At 39.4% G+C, this 23389-nt stretch overlaps 1 protein-coding gene across 5 annotated transcripts in view; it reads right to left on the reverse strand.

Annotated features, from left to right (window-relative positions):
- Positions 1 to 16302: 16302 nt before the first annotated feature.
- hspa12a (heat shock protein 12A) overlaps positions 16303 to 23389 on the reverse strand; it is a 68871-nt gene continuing 61784 nt past the window's right edge. For all 5 annotated transcript variants that reach the window (XM_040139153.1, XM_040139151.1, XM_040139154.1 and 2 more), the window contains one exon: positions 16303 to 22000. In XM_040139153.1, coding sequence (XP_039995087.1) covers positions 21369 to 22000 — 632 coding nt within the window. In that variant the 3' untranslated portion in view covers positions 16303 to 21368. The remainder of the gene's footprint in view (positions 22001 to 23389) is intronic.

Raw genomic sequence — 23389 nt, forward strand, 5'->3', positions numbered from 1 at the left:
CTTTCTCATCAATGAGCATTTGCTTTGCACTCCTACCTAACATGGCTGCAGCACTGACAGACTCTACCTGCAAAGTTCCCCGCTGGAAATCTCCCCATGCATCCTGCCGTCTCACCTCCTCCTTCCAACCATCAAATACATTCAGTACTTGCCTATCACTAATTTTTGTCATGTCCAGTACTGTAGACCTGTACCAAACTTTTCTACCATATTCCTAATTGCAGGCATGTCTGACCAGCTTTCCTACAAGCTGTTTCAGTGCAATGACAATCGGCATCTTAACCTGTGTGAATTGGTCAGGACACTACTCTAACATCCACATTCTTACACAAGTTTACATACTCTTCCAAGAAGACAAACCACTGTTTCAATGTATTCATCACCTCTGTCATCTGTTGAAGAAATCTCTCAAACTTTTATACAAAGATCAAATGGGGGGGGGCAGTATGTCAAAAGGTACGGACTGGAACAGTAGTAATCAATGGGCATGCATGTAGGTCCTGGGATGTGGATAGACAGTTTACAAAGACAAAGGATAACGAGATCAGGGGGTCTGCCGATAGTTGGCAATAACAAAGGACTGTCAGGATCATAGCGTCAGCATTCCAGGGGGCAGGAGAAGGGCACCAGAAATTTCCCGATCAACCCAACCTACAAAGTCACATGTAGATTCGAAACCCTGGATAAACAGCAACAGCACAACAAAGGATGTGTATTCAATGGTCAAAGAACAAAGAACAGCAAGTCTGTATAGGTATTCTTCATCAATCCACACTTTTTTTTAAAACATACTTAATCATAATTAATTTCAATTTTAAACAGATTGTGAGAGTTCTCTTCAACTGGCGGAACAGGTTGATTGCTGAGGAGTATATGATTTTACTAGCACTTCTAGTGATGAGTAATTTACAAAAACACTTGAGACAGGTGATCAAAAAACTAACAATAACAAAATTTAATCCGAACATGATACATTCAAAAATTTTGTAACCCAGTGCTCCTTATTTGTTCTTGAACCAGTAAAATAATCCAGTAAAAGTGGGCTCATGTATTGGCTTTGCAATGCTGTTAAAATGGACAGTTATTTCCTGTATGGTTACATTGTGGTCAGGATTAAAATACAACACTCGGTTCCAATGATGCAAGTTCCTCCTTGGGAAGCCAATAGGAAATCCAGTGCAGCCAAATTTTGTTACGCCTTCGTTCTTACGGCACTCATTTCTTGCGACAGCATGGTCATCCCTGCTGTGGTAGAATTTGAATGATCTTCTACAGTGTGAGAAAGATCTCGTATTTGAGCTAAAAGTTACATGACTCCACAATTTGGAATGAGGGAACCAAAGAGTCCTCATGTCCATGGTGTTTGAGAGTGTATATGTAGATCTCTTTTAACAATGCGGAATTCTGGTGGCAAAGTAAGGACTCTCATGGCTGGTTTCACATGACCCAGAACACATAACAGACCTTATCTTTGGTAAATATTCATAAGCCTTCATTCCACAAATCCAGTATAATAATTTTGGCAGATGAATGGAGCACTTATTGATTACTATAAGGTGATTATAATGATCAACAGAATCAGATGTTCTATGTTGGCTCAACTACATGCTTCCTTAGGATTTCACAATTAGTCGCTCAGACAGAGGTACTTAGAGTCACAATTGTATGTTCCTACGTGGTTGGTTCCTGTATGTTTAATACACCACTGGGATGTCTAAGGGACCATTGTGAGGGTGAAGGGGGTTTAGAGTGTCCTTACAGGAATAACTGTTGGTGTCATGTTTATCGCAAAATAATTGTCTAGTTCATGGTGTATTGGGACAGGAACAGTGTTTGTGAGTGGAGAGGAAGAAATGTAGTAAATGGCATGTGTCACAAGATGTTACAAACAAAGCCATCAGTGGAAGTCCTCCTTTTATACTGTGTGGGATGAAGCCACACACATAGCAGTTTTTTAGGAGTTGTTCTATTATAAGCCACCATTTTTACTAGTTGGAGGTATATGTTAGATGGTGGTTGTGGTCTCCTTCTTTTGTTGCAGACTGGAAGGTCACATTTGTGGTACCTTTAGCTCTCTTTGTTAGGTATGTGTATTTTGGCCAGATGTGGGATTTCCATAGCTTCTTCTGGAACTCCAGTATCCATGTTGCTCTACAGTTGTGGATGTCCGGCAGCTTCTTCTGGGACTCCGGTGCCTGCATTGCTCCTCTGCAGACGAGGATGCATCCAACATTCTATGGCTCCAGAGGTGATGAGGAAGAGGACCCATATGGTGAATAAGCCTCCTGCTGACTCCTGATGAATGGTGGAGGAGGTGTCTTTTTGCGGTGGGAGGCGTGGATCTGCTTGGCACAACCTTCACGCTTGACCAATGTGTTGATGGTGAGCAGGACGTGGTATGGTTCAGACCTGTGGGGTTTCAGGGTGTTTTTCAGGCAAAATTCTCTGATGCAGACCCAGTCTCCTGGTTGGATGTTGTGGGAGTTTGTCACTAGGAGATTACTGGACAGCTGTTTCCCAATCGTAGATTAGTTGAACAGCAGAGGATAGAGCAGAACAAAATGATTGTATTGACTCATCCATGGCATGGTGGTCCATCTGTTTCATGCATAGTATGAAATTACTTGGTACTGTATAGTCATTGGTCTACCAGAGACAATCTCATGAAGTGTTAGTTTGTGTTTTCTGACCGGGGTTGATCTTATTAACATTAAGGGTAAAGGCAACAGTGTTGTCCATTTTAGGCCTATTTCTGCAGAGTTTAGGCAGTTTTTTCTTCAGGGTGCCGTTTGTCTTTCGATTAGTCTGGGCAATTGAGGATGGAACGGACAGTGTAGTCTCTGCTTAATTACCAGAGATATACATAGCAGGAATTATCTGCCCAGTAAAGTGGCTACCTTTGTCTGAACTGATACATTGTACAATGCCAAATCTTATTACGTCTTTTAGTAGGCATTTTGCTACAGAGGTAGAGTCAGCTTGCCTGCAAGGCCAGGCATCTGGCCAGTTTTACAACATATCCGCACATACTAGAATATTGTCGTATCCGTCACACATTGACATATGAATAAAGTCTATTTGCAAAGGTCCCCATGGAGGGGAATATGTTGACATTGTTGTCTATGCTGTTTTTCCATGATTGTGCTGTTGACATATTAGACATTGTTCCAATACTTTTGTGCATAGGATATCAATCTCGGAGCATACAAGACTTTCAGTACTATCTGACACATCCCCCCTTTGCTTACATGTGAAAGGCCATGTGACAGGCATGCTAGCAATGGTTACAAAGAGGTGGGAGCCCAGCACAGATTACTTATATAGGACCTACAGATTATTTATATATTTACATCCATGAGAATGCCACAACCTTTCCTTTTCACATCAGCACTCTCTTGTATAAGGGCAACATCATTAGGAGGAGGAATGTTGCTTACAGATTTAAAGGGATAGAGCTTTACTTGACAAGAATGCCAGTTTTGCGGCCACTTTGCCTACATGGTCAGCCAAATTGTTGCCCCTGAAAACAGGATTATCTGATTTAGTGTGAGCTTCACATTTGACAACAGCAATAAGTTTGGGAAGTTGACATATGTCTAATAGTTCACCTATCAATTTACTATGTTTAACAGATGTCCCAGAGGATGTAATGAATCCTCAGTTTCCCCATGCAAACCAAAGTCATGCAAGCATCCCAAAGCATACCTAGAGTCTGTGTAGATGGTGACAGTTTTACAGTCTGCTTGTTGGCAGGCTCTCATCAGTGCATATGGCTCACCTACTTAGATGGAGCTGGAGGGTGGCAGGGCGACGCTTTCAGTATTTGTAAAGTTATCACAAAACATATACCATGCATATGGCACTCAGTTTTCTTTATAAGCTGATCCATCAGTGTAGAAAATAAGATCGGTTAATGATAAGAGTTTCTGAAAGATCATGATGTGGTCTACATGCGCATGCAATACATCCATGCAGTTATGAGGATCATCATCATCTTCTGTAGATAGTAGTGTAGCGGGATTAGGGTTAGAACATGTTATGTGTGGAGCAGTGAGTGTTAGTACAAATTTTGCCTCTCTAGTCCCTGTCACATGTCAGTGTACCTCTCTGGTAATCAAGGTAAATGTGTCATGGGACATTCTACCTATGAGTGGAGATCCTAAGACTATATCAGTGGATTTGTTGACAGCAAGCACAGCTGCAGCTACAGCTCCAACCTTTAGGTATGGTGGAAATCCTTTTTCTACAGGATCTAGCTTAGAGGAAAAATAAGCAACTGGTCTGTAAGAAGAGTTATGGCAGACTGATTGTGCAAAAAAAAATGGATTTGGGGATTTGAGTGTGAAAGATTGGTTATAATTTTGGAGCCCTAGTGCTGGTGCTGACAGAAGTACTTCTTCCAACTTACTCGATCACTCTTCTGCTTGTTGCGACCAGGTAAGAGGATGAGTGCATGTTGAGGGTTTTAATATGACTTGGAGTGGTACTGCAAGTGAGGCATAATCCATTATCCATTGTCTACAGTAACCTTTTGTGACATTTTGGTAGGTGTGGGTATGTCTGATATAGCCTTTACTGTATAGGGAGTAAAAATTCTTGTAAAACCTGATAGCGTGTGTCCCAGATATTGAGCAGTATTTTGACATAAATGAGCTTTCTATAGCAAAGCCTTATGACCCTTCTCAGCTAAAGCCTTGAGAAGAAGTACTGTGTCAATCTTGCAAGCAGAGGTGAAGAGAGATGTCAAAAGTAAATCATCTACATATTGTTTCACGATAGATCCTCCCAGAAATGACACATCTTTGAGATCATTGTGAAAGGCACCACAAAAGATTGTTGGAGACTCAGTGTACCCTCGGGGTAATCTTGTAATTGTATATTGCTGCCTTTCATAGGTGAATGCAAACAAATACTCACTGTCTTCATGTAGTGGAATAGAAAAGAATGCACTGGAGATGTCAATTACAATATGGTAGCTTGAATTGGCATGTATTATAGACAAGATGGTGGTAGGATTTGTTGCTAAAGAAAAATGGAGGAGTACCACTTTACTGAGAACTCTTAGGTCTTGTACAAATCTGTACTCTGGCTTTCCTGGCTTTTTAACACTATTCACACATACATTTCCCCTTTCTCTTGTGGGTAGATTCTGATCTATCAGGGCAGTGAGTATGGCTGGTGTGTTGTCCTGGCTGGTCTCTAAGAAGATGCACCCTGGTGTACAATAGATTGTGCAATTTAGTTTACATAACAAGGCTCTTCCTAATAGATTTTTAGGTGTGGTGTCTGATAGTAGAAAGAAGTGTGAAGTTGTGAACCTTGACATTCTATAAATGAAAGGGCCTATAGATCCCAAAACAGGTTTAGACATGGGTAAGCGCATAGGAATGCCACAGATCTTACTGTGTCCTTAGACGTTTTCAGATTCAGAATGTGCATTTAGAGTTAAAAGAGAGGCTCCAGTGTGTACCAGAAATTCAGCTGGCTTTTCCATTAGCATCTATTGTTAAATGTGGGTCTTCCTTTATTTATCGCCAATTTAAGTAGTGGAGCTTGGATCACAATTTCTGTTTGAAATTGGTCACTGGCCCGACTGCTCTATTGGCTGTGCTATGGGGATTGTAAGGTATTCCAGCTGGTTGCTTAATGGAGGTGCTGTAGGCAGGGTTAGTTTAGAGTGGTTGGATGCATATGGGCAGTTTCTTGCCCAATGATGTTGGCAGACACCTATGAAAGGAGGCCTCTATTTGAAAAGGTGAGGTGTGGCTTTGTCTGTGGTGTGAGTGACCTCCTGGCCCACGGCTCCCACGGTTCTGGTCCCACCTCCGTCTGCTGAAGGCCCCTCTGCCACTGTTTCCACTTCTGGTTGTTCCACCTGTGTAGTGAGAGACTCTTGAGCAAACATTAGCGATTCCTGCATTCTATGCTCCTTTTGTTCTTTGTTATCCCAATGGTGCGGAGCTATCTCTACCAGTTCAGTCATTTGTTTTTCCAACCACCCAACAGTCAACTGCACTTTTCCTTTAACCTTTGGAGACCAATCACAAACATAATTTACATGTATATTAGAGGTAATCCATCAATATGACTCTGTGACAGGCCATAGCTCTCTTTTGCTGTATTCATCATCTTTCCATAAAACTCACATCTTTGGTTTGTTTAAGTTTTGTGAGGGGAATAAAATCAGTTTGTTGTATTACCTCCTTTTAAACCCCTAAGGCTATGTCCTGTCTGTTCCCTTTCAGGTGTGATTTTTGCCGGACTCTGTAGGATCACAAGGAATATCACATGTAATCAATATCTCTCCTCACTGTAATCAATGGGGTCAATTTTTTTTCTTCCATTTCTACCCTTCTTCATCAGTTTGACTACAGTATATACTCTAGATCTGAGGTAATTTGAAACTCAGTAGTATAATCATCACTGGATTCTTATATCTCTTGTACAGGATAATGGTTTCTCATTTGATCTATTATATCTGTTGTAGTGCTGTAGTGGACATGGGCTGGCATAGGTCCCCAAGCTATTAAAGAGTTCAGGGTATGGATTTTCAGAGTTTATGAACCAAAAGGCTTGCCTTACTTCCCTCCCACAATTAATTTATCCCAAGGATAGGAAACAGAGACAAACGATCCTTCTTCAGAAAACCAGTCTAGCTATTACCACATTGAGAGATCAATGACCAGCTCATAGGTCAAATGAACACAAGGAAAATGGGATTAAACAAGCAAAAAAAATCCACAGAGTGAAACTGAGTTTATTCCACCACAATGGGCCTCATCTTTGATTAATATGTGTGTAACTGAAACCACCAGACAAAGGACTCACAAGCACGACTCAAAAGACAAAAAACTGAGTTCCACAAATTAGCGTCTTTACTGAAAAACAGGTAGGAAGACAAATCCAAAAGGTATGAAGCAAAGGCGTGGTCCAAAAACAAGCAAGGGCAACATCTACCTGGAAGACATGACTTCTCTTTTCCACTCTTCTTTCTCTCTCCCCCTTTAGATAACAGATGCCTACCATAAATTAAAGGCCACATTCTTCAGGCAATATAACATGAGATTTCCCCTTTTTGGTACGACTAAAAAGCCATTTATCCTTTTGGTCAAATTTGTATTGTGTTGAAGGTTTATGAATGATGTACTAATGTAAAATCCACATTTGTATTGTTCCTTTCTGTAATTAATAACCCCATTATGATTGTGATGTGTAATTTTTGCAAGTAAACTCCAGATTAAACAATTCAAATTTTCCAAAGAAAATTACATGCCTCTCCAGTTGAAAAAAAGGAGAAGGTGAGTGCATCTAAGATGCACGCTCAGCCCTCAGGAATAAAAACAGCCAGTTTTCTTTGTTCTCGTGCTTTTTACCATTTGCAATTTTTACCACTTTTGGCTTCTTGCCATTTTTGCCATTTTGCACTTCATTTCCTTTATGTGCTGCTTTCTGTAGTTTTTTCTTTTGTTCTTTCTTTGCCAAGCGTGTTCTGACTAAGTTTTGTCAATATGCACAATTGTAAGCCAAAAAGTGTCTTAGAATATTTTTTATAACTTTTCAATCATTACCACAGCTTTGCTTTGAAGATTTTTGAAGGTTTTATGTCATTTGGCCAATGCTAATCCCTTCTAAAGTAATCAAGCGGAAGCTAATTTCAATAATAAGAATCGTTGATTTTACTCCGCAATCAACCAGTCAGAGACACACACTGACTGCACACTTGGCTGACCACCTACTGAGAAATCAAAAGCAGTGCCAAAGGAGAAAACCAAAACAAACGAGAGACACTGGAAGAACCTGTCACTTAGGTAACACACCATGCCTACGGGAAGATCCAGATCACTTTAAAGGTTACCGACTGCACCCACCAACTGCTTTGGGTTCCAGCCGAGAGTTTCCTGACCGCCAACTGAATGCAAGCAAAGCCATCTTTTATTTCTCATTTGATGACTAGGTTGATGTCAAAATAATATCTTGGAATCCTTACATTTCCTTCATAGACATCTCAGGATCCATTACACAGCCGAAACATAGTCTCTCCCACCATTGCCCAGTTTATCATATTGCTCATCTTATCAGCTATTGATTATCAGTCATTACAGTTATGCTGAATGGGTCGGCAGCAATAAAATAAATTTTCATTATTTTAATCCCAGTCGTTGCTGTGTGTTCCTCTGAAGTAGAGGTCGGAGATCCACTACCATCTCCCCACAGCCTGAGGGAGTTAAAATGTTTGTTTCTATCTCTCTGGGAGCACACTGTCAGATTTTCCAATATGGTCCCGTCAAAAGTCCAGTTTTGGGGAAATTACAATGGCTTGTCTTCTGAAGTTGGTTTAATCTTTGTTTAAAAAAATGTAGTGCTATCGGTATCATAATTATCATAAATGTACTTTACAGGACCAGTGAACCCACTTTCTGGCTGTCTGTTAAAATAACTTCCCATGTTCTCTCTTTAAAATCCTTTCTGTAGACCTTGGTTTGCATTTAATTTTTTCCACAATTCACTTTCTAGTCCCTTGAATCAATATTCTACTCAGACAAAACAAATAATTCCCAGTGGTGTAAGAAGAATAAATCAAGACCTTACAGGAACAAAGAGTAACTGTAAGTACAAATTATCCCTGAGAGAGTGAATCACATCCCAACCTCTTCCCAACAGGTCCTGCCTACTCTTCTCTCTCTAGTCTTATTTTGTTTTGAAACATGGTTGGCGCCCCTATATTTCCTTATTCTTTGTATTTCCCAAACACAGGCCCTCTCTATTTCATCCACATCATGGCACCAAATTGTTGAAGAAGTCAAAGTCCTGTTCCAAGGTTTGCTGTAATGTTGTGTTTATTGGTACGCCAGTATACAGTGAGCTTACAGACACAAAGAGTGGATCTGGGAAGGTAAGTCACCCAGAATATTGGCAAAATACAACATTTTATACAGAAGATCAACGGGTAGCGGGGGGAACAGTATGTCAAAAGGTAGTGACGGGATAGTATGTAAATACAACAGTAATTAATGGGTGGGAAGTGGATTATATGTAGGTGCTGGGGTGTGGATAGACAGTTTACAATGATAAAGGATAACAAGATCAGGAGGTCTAGCCGATAAGTGGTAATAACAAAGGATCAACACTCTACAGATTGCCCGATCAACCCACCCTACCAAAGTCACATGTAGATCCAAACCTCCAGATTATGCTTATGACACCCTTCCACTATATCTGGCAAGATGCTGGCTCTGTATTCTGTCAGAATCACATTGAACTTCTTCTCACTCATTAAATTCTTTATTTTGGTAGATATGTTTTCACAGAAATCAACAGTTACCTCTCTTCCACCACTCTTGACTACTTCCTGTATAATATCTCCTACTGTATGAAATGTACAGTGGGCAGAGCCTGATGCTTGTTCTCTTATATTCTTATATTATTCTCCCATATTTACGTATGTCCATACTTTGTAACGGCATCAACACACATCGGCGTAGCATTTTCTGACAGTACCGTATCATGCACATGCTGCAACCATACATGCCCTTGCCATAACACTGCCTCCAACATGTCTGACAGAAGATGTGGTATTTTCGGATCATGAGCTGCTCCTTTACTTCTCCATGCTCTTCTCTTCCAGTCATCTGATCCAGAACTGGGCAGGTTTTTTTTAGATGTTTTCTGGCAAAGTCTAATCTGGTTTTTGTGTTCTTGAGTGTTACAAGTGGTTTGCAACTTGTGGTAAATCCTCTGTATTTACATTCATGAAGGCTTCTCTTGATTGTAGAATTTGACAATGATAGGTGTGCCTCCTCCAGAGTGTCCTTGACTCAGACAGATGTTGTGAAGGGGTTTTACTCAACATTGAGAGAATTCTATGATCATCCACATCAGCTGTTTTTCATGGTCTTCAAGGCCTTTTGGTGTTTTTGAACTTGCAAGTGGATTCCCTCTTTCTAAGAATGTACCAAATTGTTGATTTGATAAAGTTTCTGCTATCTGCCTGACAGTTTTGTTTTGTTTTTTCTAATGATGGCCAACTTCACTTGCATCAACACCTCTTTGAATCGCATATTGAGAGTTCCCATGAACACCTACCAAATGCAAATTCAACACTTGGAATCAACTCCAGACCTTTTATCTGCTTAATTTGTCTTGAAATAACGTGGGAACAGGCCACACCTCACCATGAAACTGATTGAGCCTCTGAAAATACAAGACTATGTATAAAAATGGCTGTAATTCCCAAATGGTTAATGCAATATTTTTGTCAAACCCCCTTGAATTAAAGCTGAAAGTCCACAGTTCAATCACAACTTGATGGCTTTGTTTCAAATCCATTGTGGTGGTGTACAGAGGCAAAATTACAAGAATTGTGTCACTGTCCAAATACTTATGGACCTAACTGTACTTGTGGAAGGGTGCATTTTGCAGCATCTCAATGGGGGACCCAGCAAGCTTCTCCAATATGACCTTTATTAATTGCTAATGTCAGCACTTACTCCTCTGTTTGTGACCAATGGCTTGTACACTTCACTAACAGCATCTAAATACTTTCTGTGCCCAAAGACTCAAAGCCTGCGTTTAAACATGTTCTCCCCTCATAAGCTCAACTTTATTTTTAGATTTGTGTATCAGAACTTTGTTTTTGATTCTTTCCTCTCCCACAAATCATCTCACAACCCCTCAGATTTATCTGGTGTCCCTGTGTATAAAACTGTATATAAAGTAGGTAAAAACTCCAGCAGCTACAACAGTAATATACTGCTACACACTGATGCTTCTGTATTAATCATCTGATGATGTCATATACAATTATATATCAGTCAGGGGGACCAAACCAATACATTTACTTTAATACTTTAACTGCATTTTGCTGCTAAAACTTGTGTAATTTTACTTCAGTAGGATTTTTCATGCAAGAATTTTACTTGTAATGCATTATTTTACATGGTTTTATTGGAACTTTTACTTAAGTAAAGGATCTGAAAACTTCTTGCCATTCATATTCATATCCCTGTATCTGAGTCTAGTAGCTATTGCAGCCTCATTATCTAGCATTAGTTTTATTGATACTTAGCTAGTTAGCTACTGCAAATGAAATGTCTACACACAAAACAACATTTTAATGTTAACATAAGATGACATATCTCTAAATTGGGCTTTTTTCCCCTCCTCTTTTCTCTGTTTTTCATCCTTGGGCACCTGAAGGCTTAGACCTTTTCATTATGAAATGATCTAGCATTTGCCATCAGTGAGTCAATGTTGGACCTGGACTGAGTGATGCACAATTGCACATCAAACAGAACCCATCATTCTCCACTTTCAATGCATAGTGCGCACAGTACAAGTGCAGTACAGGACAGATGAAAAATTATGAGGAGCAGCAGTGTTTATTCCATCATGTTGTCAATTTGTGACTGACAGTTCAGGAGGCGCAGTATGTGTATTACTGTAATTCAAAGGCTGTTTTTGTTGATAATGTTGGTACTCTTACCTTTGTTAATAAAATGATGTTAGTGGCATGTTCTGCTCTTGCAGTGCTTCCTCTGACATTCTGCGCCCTAGGCAATTGCCTATGTCGCCTATGCCATGAGCCACCCCTGCAAAACCTCCACCTGCTCTCGCAAATCAGACACCGTGTGACTGCTTTGGCCTGGCTTACTTCTTTAGAAATTGTTACAAAGGCAGTCTTTTCTCTTCTCCAATTTCACAGAGATCCTGAGCTCTGCTTTCTGTCTGAACTGCTGCCTGTTTTAGATCCATGTTCTAGTTCCCATGTTGCTGTGCTTTCTCAAATGTACTCTCCCTGTGCTACAACTTTCTTTATTTGTGGATTTTCTTCTGCATCTTTTTTTTAAGGGAGATATCCACAAATCCAGCTATCTCAGTTAAAGTGCATTGGAAAGTCTCATTTCAGTCTTGAGAAAAGAAGATCCCACCAACTGCTCTTGCTCAGCATCACAATTTATTCATCATATTAATAATGCGGTCCTTCTGGACCGTCGTCAAAAAATTTTCTACTGTTTCTAACTTGTCCCTCTCTTGACACAGAAGTTCAGACTCTGTCTGCAGCCTTGTTTTATCAGCGGTTTCCTCAAGTCCTTATCAATTTCATCAACATCCATAACAGCAGCTACATCCCCATGGACACACACATTTGCACTGTCACGGCCTTCTTTTTGTACCTGTTCAGTCCTGTATCTCTTTGGTAGTGTAAAGATGGCTTTTCAGTCCCTTATGACATGACAGTCTGTCATAATGCTTCAACTTTCTCATCTTTGAATGAGCCCTGACCAGATCTGTGCTGACACCCAGAAGATGCACACCTTCCTCATAGAGTTATGACAAATTATCTTAATTTTGCACTGTTCACGGTTGGTCATATCCATCCTTTGACTTATTTTTTATGTCTCACGCTTAAATCCTTGTTTAACTGACTAAAATCCAACTCATCAGTCCTCCTTAACAGAGATGTCAAAGTGTATCCATCACAGCACCCTGTGATTATGGTTCAACTGAATAACACCATTAATAATGATTTGGTACAGTGGCATTTCAGTTCATATGAATCATATTCAAGTACTGAAATTGTACAGCGTTGTGAAGCGTGGTGGCATGGTGGCATTTTATGCATAGTTCTACTGCTTAGCTCCCATTTCTACATTAATTGTTAAAAAAATCCCATAAGAAAAATGAATAAGTACGTGTAGAAATGTCGATGTTTGTTATCATTCTATTATTAGAAAGTCCTTAGAGAAATTGATTAGCCTTTTTACAGTTAGTAAAGGTCAATTGCAGGGTTTCTCTACCATTATGAGACATAGGTGCAATGGCTAAGCATTTTTGCACACCAACTAAAATGAATGAATAGAAAAATCTATGCTTAGAGTTCTCTACTGCTCTGGAGAAAAAGGATACTGTACTAGCCTGAATGTAAGATGATATTTTTTTTCTGGAAATTAGGTTTGAAAAAGTGGATATCAACTTGTTTTTGACAATGAGACCATTACCTGCTCATAAAGTCAGATATTCTTTTTGAATAGAGAGTACATATGTGACAATTGTATTTACAGTATTGCATTATAGTCAACTTAATTTTATTTATATAGCAACCAAATCATAACTGAGGTTATCTTAGGGCACTTTTCATGTAGAGCAGGTCTAGACCGTACTCTTTATAGTTACATTTACAGAGACCCAACATTTCCCCATGAGCAAGCACTTGGCGACAGAAAAACTCCCTTTAACAGGTAGAAACCTTGAACAACACCCGGCTCATGGTGGGCGGCCATCTGCCCAGACTGGCTGGGTTGAGAGAGAAAAAGAGAGAGAGATAGGGAGAAAAAAGAAGTGGGGGGGGGGGGCATGGTACAGTAGACGTATAACATAAAGATGTGTAACAATAATGAGTCTAATAATAAAAATAATAGTTATAATAACAGGGTAAATATTAATACTAATAAAACTAAATATATATTTTTTAAAAAATGGTTATCATAATAACTGAAAAAGTTGGTGTTGAGCAGGATCATGGGGGCAGTAGGTGGTTTACAGTCACAGATCAAAACTCTGCAGCACCAGGGGCAGAAATACCTGCAGAAAGCGAACGGAGGAGAGAGGAGAGAGACGAGAAAGCACAAAACTAGGGGGGAGAGAAGAAGTCAAGTTAGTAAAGAGCATTGATGGGATATGAATGCGTACAGATGGAGAGGATCTGGAGGAGAGAGGAGCTCGGTGCATCATGGGAAGTCCCCCAGCAGTCTAGACCTATAGCAGCATAACTAGGGGGTGGTTCAAGACAAGACTGAGACAGTCCTGACTGTAAGCTTTATCAAAAAGGAAGGTTTTAAGCCTACTCTTAAATGTGGAGAGGGTGTCTGCCTCCGGGACCCAAACTGGAAGGAGGTTCCACAGTAGAGGAGCCGGATAACTGAAGGCTCTGCCTCCCATTCTACTCTAGAGTCTAGGAACCACAAGCAAGCCTTTGTTCCGGGAGCTAGTGGGGTAATAGGATACTATGAGCCCTTTTAGATATGATGGTGCCTGACCATTAAGGGCTTTGTAGGTGAGGAGGAGGATTTTAAATTCTATTCTGAATTTTACAGGGAGCCAATGCAGAGAAGCTAACACAGGAGAAATGTGATCTCTTCCCATAGTTCCTGTGAGTAATCGTGCTGCAGCATTCTGGATCAGCAGGATGTCACTACTGCAGACATCCAACTTAACAGAAATTTTAGTAAGTTGCACAGTGTTGCTACTTTTTCAAATGGCTATGGAAGGATGAGAAAATCAGAGTTAAAATCTATTCTCTATAAGCCTGGTTTTACTAATGTTATTTTGTATGGTGTACAGTGCAATCACTCATGAAAATGTGAAGGAATATTTCAGGACATAGCACTCACTTCATCAGTGAGCATATTTGTTTTGCTTTTTCTTTTGCTAATATCTAAGGGTATTGTGAAGAACAATAACCTGTGTTGTATTTTCATAAAAATATTTTAATGACAATGATCCAAAAAGATGTGAAAAATCCCCCCCCCCTTTTTTAGTCAAATTTTCTTGGGGGAGGACCCCCAAAACCAATACAAAACCCCAAAAAGGTCGAACCCCCTTTTTTAATACATTCTCCTGAATCACATGGATTATGGTGTAATTTGTAAACCAGGAGGAATTCTACGTCAAAGCAAACCAACACATGTAGATACAAGTTGACAATGATCCCACTGATTTTTCAGTATCTACTTACATCCAATAATGCAGTTTGAAACTTAAAAAGTGACTGCTGAAATGCAAAAAAGATAAACCTGTTGTACCACTTTTGGCACTTTGGGACTTCTCACCATGTATTTTGCTAGAAAGACAAGAGAACGTTGAATTAAGCACAAAACTCAAACCTGCCATGCATGGGTCTTGAACCCACAATGAAGGTAATAACCTAATTGCTAGCCAATATTACCCTGAACTTAAGACCTAGGACAACAATCAGTGTGCAGTTACCTTAGAAGACTAATATGCTGGAAAAATGAAGATAAACCAGCAGGGGGCAGCACCTGACAGGCAGGTGAAATGAAAGCTTTGCCAGTTTCTCATTTTTAGAGGACTTCAAATATGAAGCTTTTTTTTTTCACCAAAAAATTCACATGAAATTATACATTTACAGATACATGCATAAAACATGAATTTGGTGTAATTTGGAGCAAGTATTCATCAAAAAGTACAAGTTAAAAAAAATGAAATAGTTGGCCTATACCAGTACCAATATAGGGAACACATGGATATAAAGCATTTGAATGTGCAATGTATGGTTAGTGAGGCATTAAACAAATGCTTTTATGCTTATTATAGCACCCCCTTATGGTTGACATGGAAAATATTCACATGCTCTACTAACTTCCTTATGAATTTCATCTTTTAGTCCCCACAACAACACATTGTTGTTATTATTATAATATGACCAAAAACAAAAGGGCTCGAACAGCATTATTTCTAGGACCCCTAATAACTGAGTAAAAAGTACTATGTGTTAAATAATTCAAATAAGCGAATACATTGTAAAACATCGTTATTACCAGGTGAATTCGCATCGCCGTGAACCCCACTGCTTCACTTTGCAAGGTTGGTTCAACCTCATCACACCACGGATGTAACCATCGATATCCTTGCATATCCTTCAATTAAGTTGTGTTTCCTGATGCACAAAAGCTATCACCTGATCCAAAAAAGTATGTAATTTTCTTCTGGATGCTTATGATTATATGGTGATTCTGGGCTAAAATCACAAGTACTTCCTGATTGCTAAATCCGATTGCAAAGTATAATTTGATTAGGTCATCCACTGCACGAATAATACATGGCAATTAGCAGCGACTGTGGTGTGATGTGGGTGATCCAACCTTGCAGAGTGAAGCGATGTGGTTCCTTGACAAAAAATCCCACTATTCTTCCAAGTTTTTTTCTCATAAATTTGTGACTTAAATCCCAGAGAATTTCTAATGATTTTCTCGCAAATTTATGACTTTATAATCTCAGAGAATATTTTAGTTTTTTCTTGTAAATTTACTATTTTTATCTCAAAGAATAACCACAGTTTTTCTCGTAAATTTACTACTTTATAATCTCTGTAATTCTGATTTTTTTCTCAGAATTACCCCCCTCTCCCGGCTCCAGATTTTTTTTAAATCTACAACGGCCCTAATACGTGGTCGTAAAACCAAGAATAACTAATCAGAAAATAACTCATTTAATATTGGTTAACCGAGCAGAAAATTAGCAGAAAACACCACACAAAGGAATATTCTTTGAAATACACACAAATTTTATTGGTGAGAGTCTGACAGTGAATACCTGACATTGATCAAAAAATACACAGATTACTGTTTGAAAAAAAAGGGAACAAGACATTTAAGTAACTCAAGATAAAAACAAAAAACAAAACATAACCTAAACTGCTTTGCATCATCAGTAAAGGACTAAAGAACAACGTGTACATTGAATTGCCTTCCAGAGTGGCTGAGAATCCTAACTGCAAGCTTCATCATTTTAGCTTTTAATTTTTTTTCTATTTTCTATTATTTGTTTCTAGATAGCGTTAAGCAGATATTTGTGCATGATGCAAGCTGGCTAGACTGCTACCTCAAATTACATCCACTGAGATACTTCACCTCTGACTGATCTATCAGAAATTTGACATCTCAGCCAAAGTGTCGAATGCTGTCTTACGTGCCGCGAATAGCTTCAAGTATAAAGCTGCTACATAACAGTGTCCTGTGCATTATATAATACTCAAGGTTGCACAAAATACATTGTAATCATCTAACCAAGGAAATAACAGACCATGGTGTTATTAAATCCTTCCACTTGATATCCCTCCTTAGTGAATACAGAGATGTATAGAAGGAATCAAAGGTTATTAGGTTAGTTATCAGTAAAGTATATGAAGTGCTGCCATAGCTGTAGTTATGAGCTGCCATCAGTTATGAGCATTAACATGAACTACATCAGCTCCGAAAGCAGCAGGGTATTACACACAGCCAAGTCAGTCTTCAACACTTTGACAAGGCTGAGGAGGACAACGCTTCTTCCAGAAAATACTACCATCACCATCATCATCATCCCCAGTGGTAAACCTTGACTTTGTGTACTAGTAATAGCAATCAACTTGTTGTTTAGTCATTCCTATGTGACACATGCGAAACATGCATTGCCGAAAGAGTGCTGAAAACAGAAAAGGGCACTGAAGCTTGTGCAACTTTATACACTGACACTGAGCAAGACACTTTTCGATTCACAGTTCAAATAAAGAATCTAAGAAAATGGCTTTTTAAGTGGTTATAATTAAGATCTTCAAAGACATTATAGCAAAGAATTACTAATATGCTGTATCTGTCAGGGTTGCTGATCAATACCAAAGACTCAATGGTTACTTGGCCTCTTTTTTGAACCAAACAAGCTAGTGACCAAAAAAAGGTTTATCGTTCTCCCAGTATTTATCATGGTGATATGTGGCCTCTTTATGGGATGTTTCAGGTCTAGGTCTGCATTATTTATCTAGCTTAGAAACGTGTAAAATTCTGACACCATATGTATCATCGAGTTGTTTTAGGATATGATGACAGGTCTGGTCAGGGATAAGCATTGAACTGGATGTACAGTATCCATTCGTAACAGCCAAAACAGGAAGGAAGTGCATCATTCCATACGAAATAAATTCAACTTCTGGTGCAAGCCAATGCACTGAAGCAGGTTTAAGGGCCCCAGTCACACCAGCATTTATGATAGATTTCATTCTGAAATGTTGCTATTTATTTTAATGGCATCAGTGCAAAGAATGGATTCACTTATGGAGGCAACGTACAATTGGGCAGTGCACTAAGAGCAATTTTTGTAACTTTCCAAAGCAGACAATCTGTCGATCATGCCCACTTTACACAGCGACTGGTGCATCGCCTCTACTCTGGTCACACCATGAAGGACTTCACATGGATTTTCACTGGTGACAAGAGCCTTGCAGAGTGAAAATGGAAGAAGTTATCATATTAGCTTTCACACACCTTCAGATTTTATACACCGGCTACAAAATTAAAACCAGTTATCGGTTTTAATGTTGTGGCACACACACACACACACACATACATATAGTATTTCCTCATATGAAAACCAGTAGTCAATTGAAATGATAATGGCTTGGGACATGGACTACACATACCAATGAAGGCAGGACCCCAAATACAGGCCGGGGAAAAATTGAAGGTGGATATGGGTGGATAATAATTGTCCCTAATCTACTGTTATACACTTTGTTTTCAGAGAATATTTCTGATAAATGTATCCGATATGTTTGACAGGGTTCAAACTGACACAATGGTAAGATTCATTCATTCTGATCCTTTGCTTTGTTGTCCTTTAATCCAATCCAGCTCTTGTTGCATATGGTATAACTGCAAATGTTTCACAATAAAAGCTCTGTTATGAAATGAAGAGTTTCTGTCCACTAAAGTGCTAGAGGGTTTTTAGTTTGAAACGCTTACGGGACTGTTGAGTGTGTATTAACAGCGTAATACAGTAACTTTAACAGGGCAAACAGGAGCGCATCCAAGGCTTTGTAATAAATTTGACGAGGATGTTAAATGAACATGCTGAGCATTTAGATGTGGCAATGGCCTTCAATGAATTCACAATCAATGTGATTCTCATTGATTATGCTGGTCACACACATATAAAGCTAAATATATAGTTAGGATGGTGAAGGAATGCACTGTATGTTCTGATGGGATGAGTGAATCTTGACATAACATTTTATTCATACTAGGCACTCTTTCAATTAAGAATTTAAAACTTAAACCTTTCACAGACATCTGGAATGTGGCTTTTTACTTGTTTGCTTATTGCTGACTATGCCTCAGTTTTAACAAATAAATGGCCATGTCTAATATATTCAATGACTCAAGTTCTTAATGGTTCTTAATTGTCTTATTATTTTTTTTCATTTAATTTTGATAAATCATTATGAAATCCCTACAGAGCTTGTACTTCAGGGTGGATGGTAAAGGGGACTGGACACATTCAGATACTGCTATCATTTCAAAACTAACAGTAGACTTTTTCACTGAAATGTTTTTTAAGGACGGAGGTATTCAAGTTTCTTTTGTGTTTACAAAAAAGGAGTAACAGGCGACACATCCAATCTCTTCTCATTCTCTTTTGGAAGAACAAGGCAATGAAACCTGCCTTGGCCTCTCATGCTATGGCTGGTGAGAAAAAAAATGTTGAGAGATGTCCATATGAAAGCATGCATACACACAAACACACAGACAAACACACACACATACTCTTGGCTCTAAAGCTGCGCAAACAATGCTAAAAATCTGTACAAAATTTAAATACTGTATTTACAGATAAACATACTTCATTTTTTGTGTCAAATGGAATCACACCTGGCTTCAAAGTATTCAAGTGGCCAAGTGGCATTTTCTCCACAGCTAGTAATCAGAAGCATAAACAAATAAAGGCAACAATTAAGCACATTTGATGACTGTACTTGCTTTTCAAATTGAGAACAGAATGTTCCACATTCTTGGCATGTGTGGATAATCTTAAAGGATCATACTGGCACCTTTGCATGATTTGGCCTATGATGAAAAATCTGATATACTTGACATTATCACCGGATATTCTCTAAGGCATGGCATCAGTTTTTACATTGGTTTCCTATCCTCCAGGTGTGGTTGGATTTCAAAATTTGGTACCTTCATGGTACCAACTGATATGCTTCAGTACTCTGGAGTACTGGAAAGTGGACTGTCACTTGGTATCATGTATCACTATTTAAGTATATAAGTATTATAACAATAAAGAGTCTGGCCTAGACCTGCTCTACATGAAAAGTGCCCTGAGATAACCTCTGTTATGATTTGGCGCTATATAAATAAAATTGAATTGAATTGAGTTGAAGTGAAGTACGTAATCTTATCAAGGTCAAGTATGAAGGTCCAACAACACCTGGTTTTAAATGGAGACTGTCTCTAAATCAGTTTAAAAAAAAAGCCATATTTTTAAGGTCTGTTCTCCTATTGTCTGCAAGGTTCATTGCCGTGAGTGCAACAAAACCCACAACAAGGGAGTCTGTACGAGCCATTTATCTGGTGAACATGTATAATATAAATTTGTAGAAATGCGACGTCCTCAATTCCCAGACCCATATTCATCTTCAGCTGCTGTGTTTTAAACAGCCAAAACGGGGCTGGCTAGGGTGATAGCAAATTGTTATGAATGTTAAACGTAAAAACCTTATTAGGTGATAAAATGTCGATGTTGTTTACAGCTTGTTTCACTGCCCTCAAGCGTCCATAAATGCCCCACAGTGAACTCTTGCAACAGCACTACCATGCAATAACATAACTTTGACAATAAACTAAGCTGACTATATGTTAACTACAGAAGATTACTATTGCTAATGGCTTTGTGGAACATAATGAACCAATTTAAAATAAAATTGTATGCTAAGGAAAATAGTTGGTAGCAGTGTGATGTATTAATGGTTTACACTATGTTTAAAGGGCTAAATCATGCAAGACCACTGGAATGGCTCTTAGAACTGCTGTGAAGGGGAGCTGATGTAATTTTTACACAACACGAACAGACCTTGCATCAAAGCTTGATGGCATGTTGTTATGACCTTTATATACTTTTAACACACAAAATCTTTTGTGGTGAACATATGCCATGTGGAGCAACCAGACAGCAGAAATCAGCATCATTAATGAAATACAATGATCTGCTGCAACATTAAAGAAACAAGCATGTAAATATGTATTTTCTGAATGTGTATCCACGATGGTTGTGTAGGAATATTATATCATATGACCTATTTTTTCTCTCTTTGAGAGCCTTTCCTCTGGAATTCACAGAGAGAAGATTTGAAAAGCAGTCTTGTAATACATTACGGCTAGGAAGTGATCAAGCGTCACAAGCTCTTAAACCTGACTTAACAAAGCCTTGGCATGGGGTATATGGGTTTGTGATGAGTGTGTGAACACTAACACACTTCTGGGACATAGAGATGTGAAGGACCTAAAACACACCTTTTCTTTTCCTTGTCATAACACGGATGCTACAGTTGAATGTCAGCCCGCGTTTAAGGTAAAGTTTAACATTTTCATTCCAACTTTCTACTGCCCAGGCTTAAACTGAGAGTGAATGAGCCTTGAGATTCATTATCATTTACCAACTGTGAGTAGGTGTGTGTGTGTGTGTGTGTGTGTGTGTGTGTGTGTGTGTGTGTGTGTGTGTGTGTGTGTGTGTAAATGTGTATGTGTAAGCTATATGTTTTCCATTTCAATTCCTTCCAACACTTTTCTTAAATTAGCTCTCTAATGCCCTGCTTAATGGCTTAGGAAGTCAATGCTAGCTTTGACAGTACGTCCAGTGGACACATCCACTGCCATGGCCCGAATCTCTGTGTCACCAAACTGCATGAGCGTCTGGATTTCACGGCGCGGTGCTGTGCTTTCCGTTCCACTCACATCCAAACGAAGTGTTCCACACTTCCTGACACCAGGCTCGCTGATGAACCCAACACTGTCCTTCTCAGAGCAGTAGACATGGATGACAATAACCTGTTGGGAAGGCTTGGCCGGTGTGTAGCTCCGTTTTACCATCTCACCCAGCGCCACAGACTGATCGGCAGCGATGAAGGTGTCAAAAACGTCAGTGCACCATCGAGTGCCGTCCTTCACCAGCAGCTTCTCTGGTGGGTGCTTGCCCTCCATGAAGCGATTGAGGACACCCACACCATATGTGAGGGGTGAACGGCGGACTTTAATGACACTGGGGTCCAGGCCAAACAGCACGGCACCTTTCAGGATGGTGAGGCCAACATCATGGGGGATGATGATGCGGCTGCGGCCCTGGAGCATGTTCTGGACAGCTTGCTGCAGCAGGGGCGACTCAGCAAATCCGCCCACTAAGAACAGGAACTTAATGTCGCTCACCTCTGGCTTCTCAAAGAGCTCAGCTGGAGGAAAAAAACAGAATCTCAATGAACAAAACAACTGTACATGTAGCTAAATGTTATGAGAAAGAGTGCATAGTGTATACTGATGATGAATGAATGATCTATTTAGAGATGTATTTAAGTTTTTGCTGTTGTTCACAGACAAATAGTAAATGGCTGCATTTAGACAGCACTTTTATCAAAAGCGCTTTCCAGTTTACCTCTCACCCATTCACACACACACACACACACACACACACACACACACACACACACACACACACACACACACACACACACACACACACACACACACAAACACACACAGAGGTTCAGTGTAGTGTTCAACAACACATGGACAGGCGAGGCTGGCCAACCCTGTGATAAGTGGACAAGTGGCTCTGCCTCCTGAGCCACAGCTGTCAAAGATGCGCCCTCCTGTAAATTTTATGTGTAATAGTTACTGTAGGATGTTGATCCTCAGTGCATTTCCTGAGAAACCAAGTTATGTTGGTCATCGGGGAATGCCTTTACATGCACTGTAGTAACGTATACTTGCAAGAGATCAGTAACCAGATTTCAGCCCCCAAATTATTTTGAACACATGGCTCACACATTCTTACTGTACAGTGACAGAAAGAAAAAGTCAGGAAACAGCCTCTTCTGTGTGTCTGTGTCAGAGCAGACTGACAGCGCAGCTCCTCTTCACAACAAGTGTCTGAATTTAACAAATATTCAAATGTTCAGCAGTGGAAACTGGCTTTTTTAGACTTCTAAAGTCCACTTTGTGTTAGTTTCAATTTTACCTAGACTTTGCGTGGACTTTTTTTGCACACACCCAGCTGTGATGTTGTCACCAGTAGGTCCAGCAAGATTATCAGACTGGGTGAAGTTACTCTTCAAAGGGTTATAATTCCGTATTATTGCAATTTGCATCTTATCTCTTCTGAAAAATGGTTATAACAGTTTAGCAAGAAATGCTAGTAAGTAATCAGATGATCAGACAGGTAGTAAACAAGGCAACAGTTTAGCTAGATTATTTAAACAACTTTATTTATCAATGACTACACTAACAAATATGTTGTTGATATTAAGTAATATGAAATGTCTCTAATAATCCGTCCTTGACAAGGAAAAAATTGTGCACTCACACAAGTACAATAGGTCAACAACAGTAGGTCAAAGTTGAAGCAAAAAGTCAGTCTGTAAACTGTGATGGGTGTTTACAACAGACAACTTGGGTGATAATTTATTTCCAACCTGTCTGATCATCTGACTGCTTGTGATTCTTGCCCCATCTAACTTCTTTTTTGGGTTTTGCCCTGTTCCCAAAGCTCCTCAACTGACTTGTTGGGAACAATCTTATTATTATTATAATATAATGATGTGCAAAAGTAAGAAAATAAGATC

The sequence above is a fragment of the Xiphias gladius genome, chromosome 11, assembly GCF_016859285.1.
Source record: "Xiphias gladius isolate SHS-SW01 ecotype Sanya breed wild chromosome 11, ASM1685928v1, whole genome shotgun sequence".
NCBI classification, from domain to species: domain Eukaryota; kingdom Metazoa; phylum Chordata; class Actinopteri; order Istiophoriformes; family Xiphiidae; genus Xiphias; species Xiphias gladius.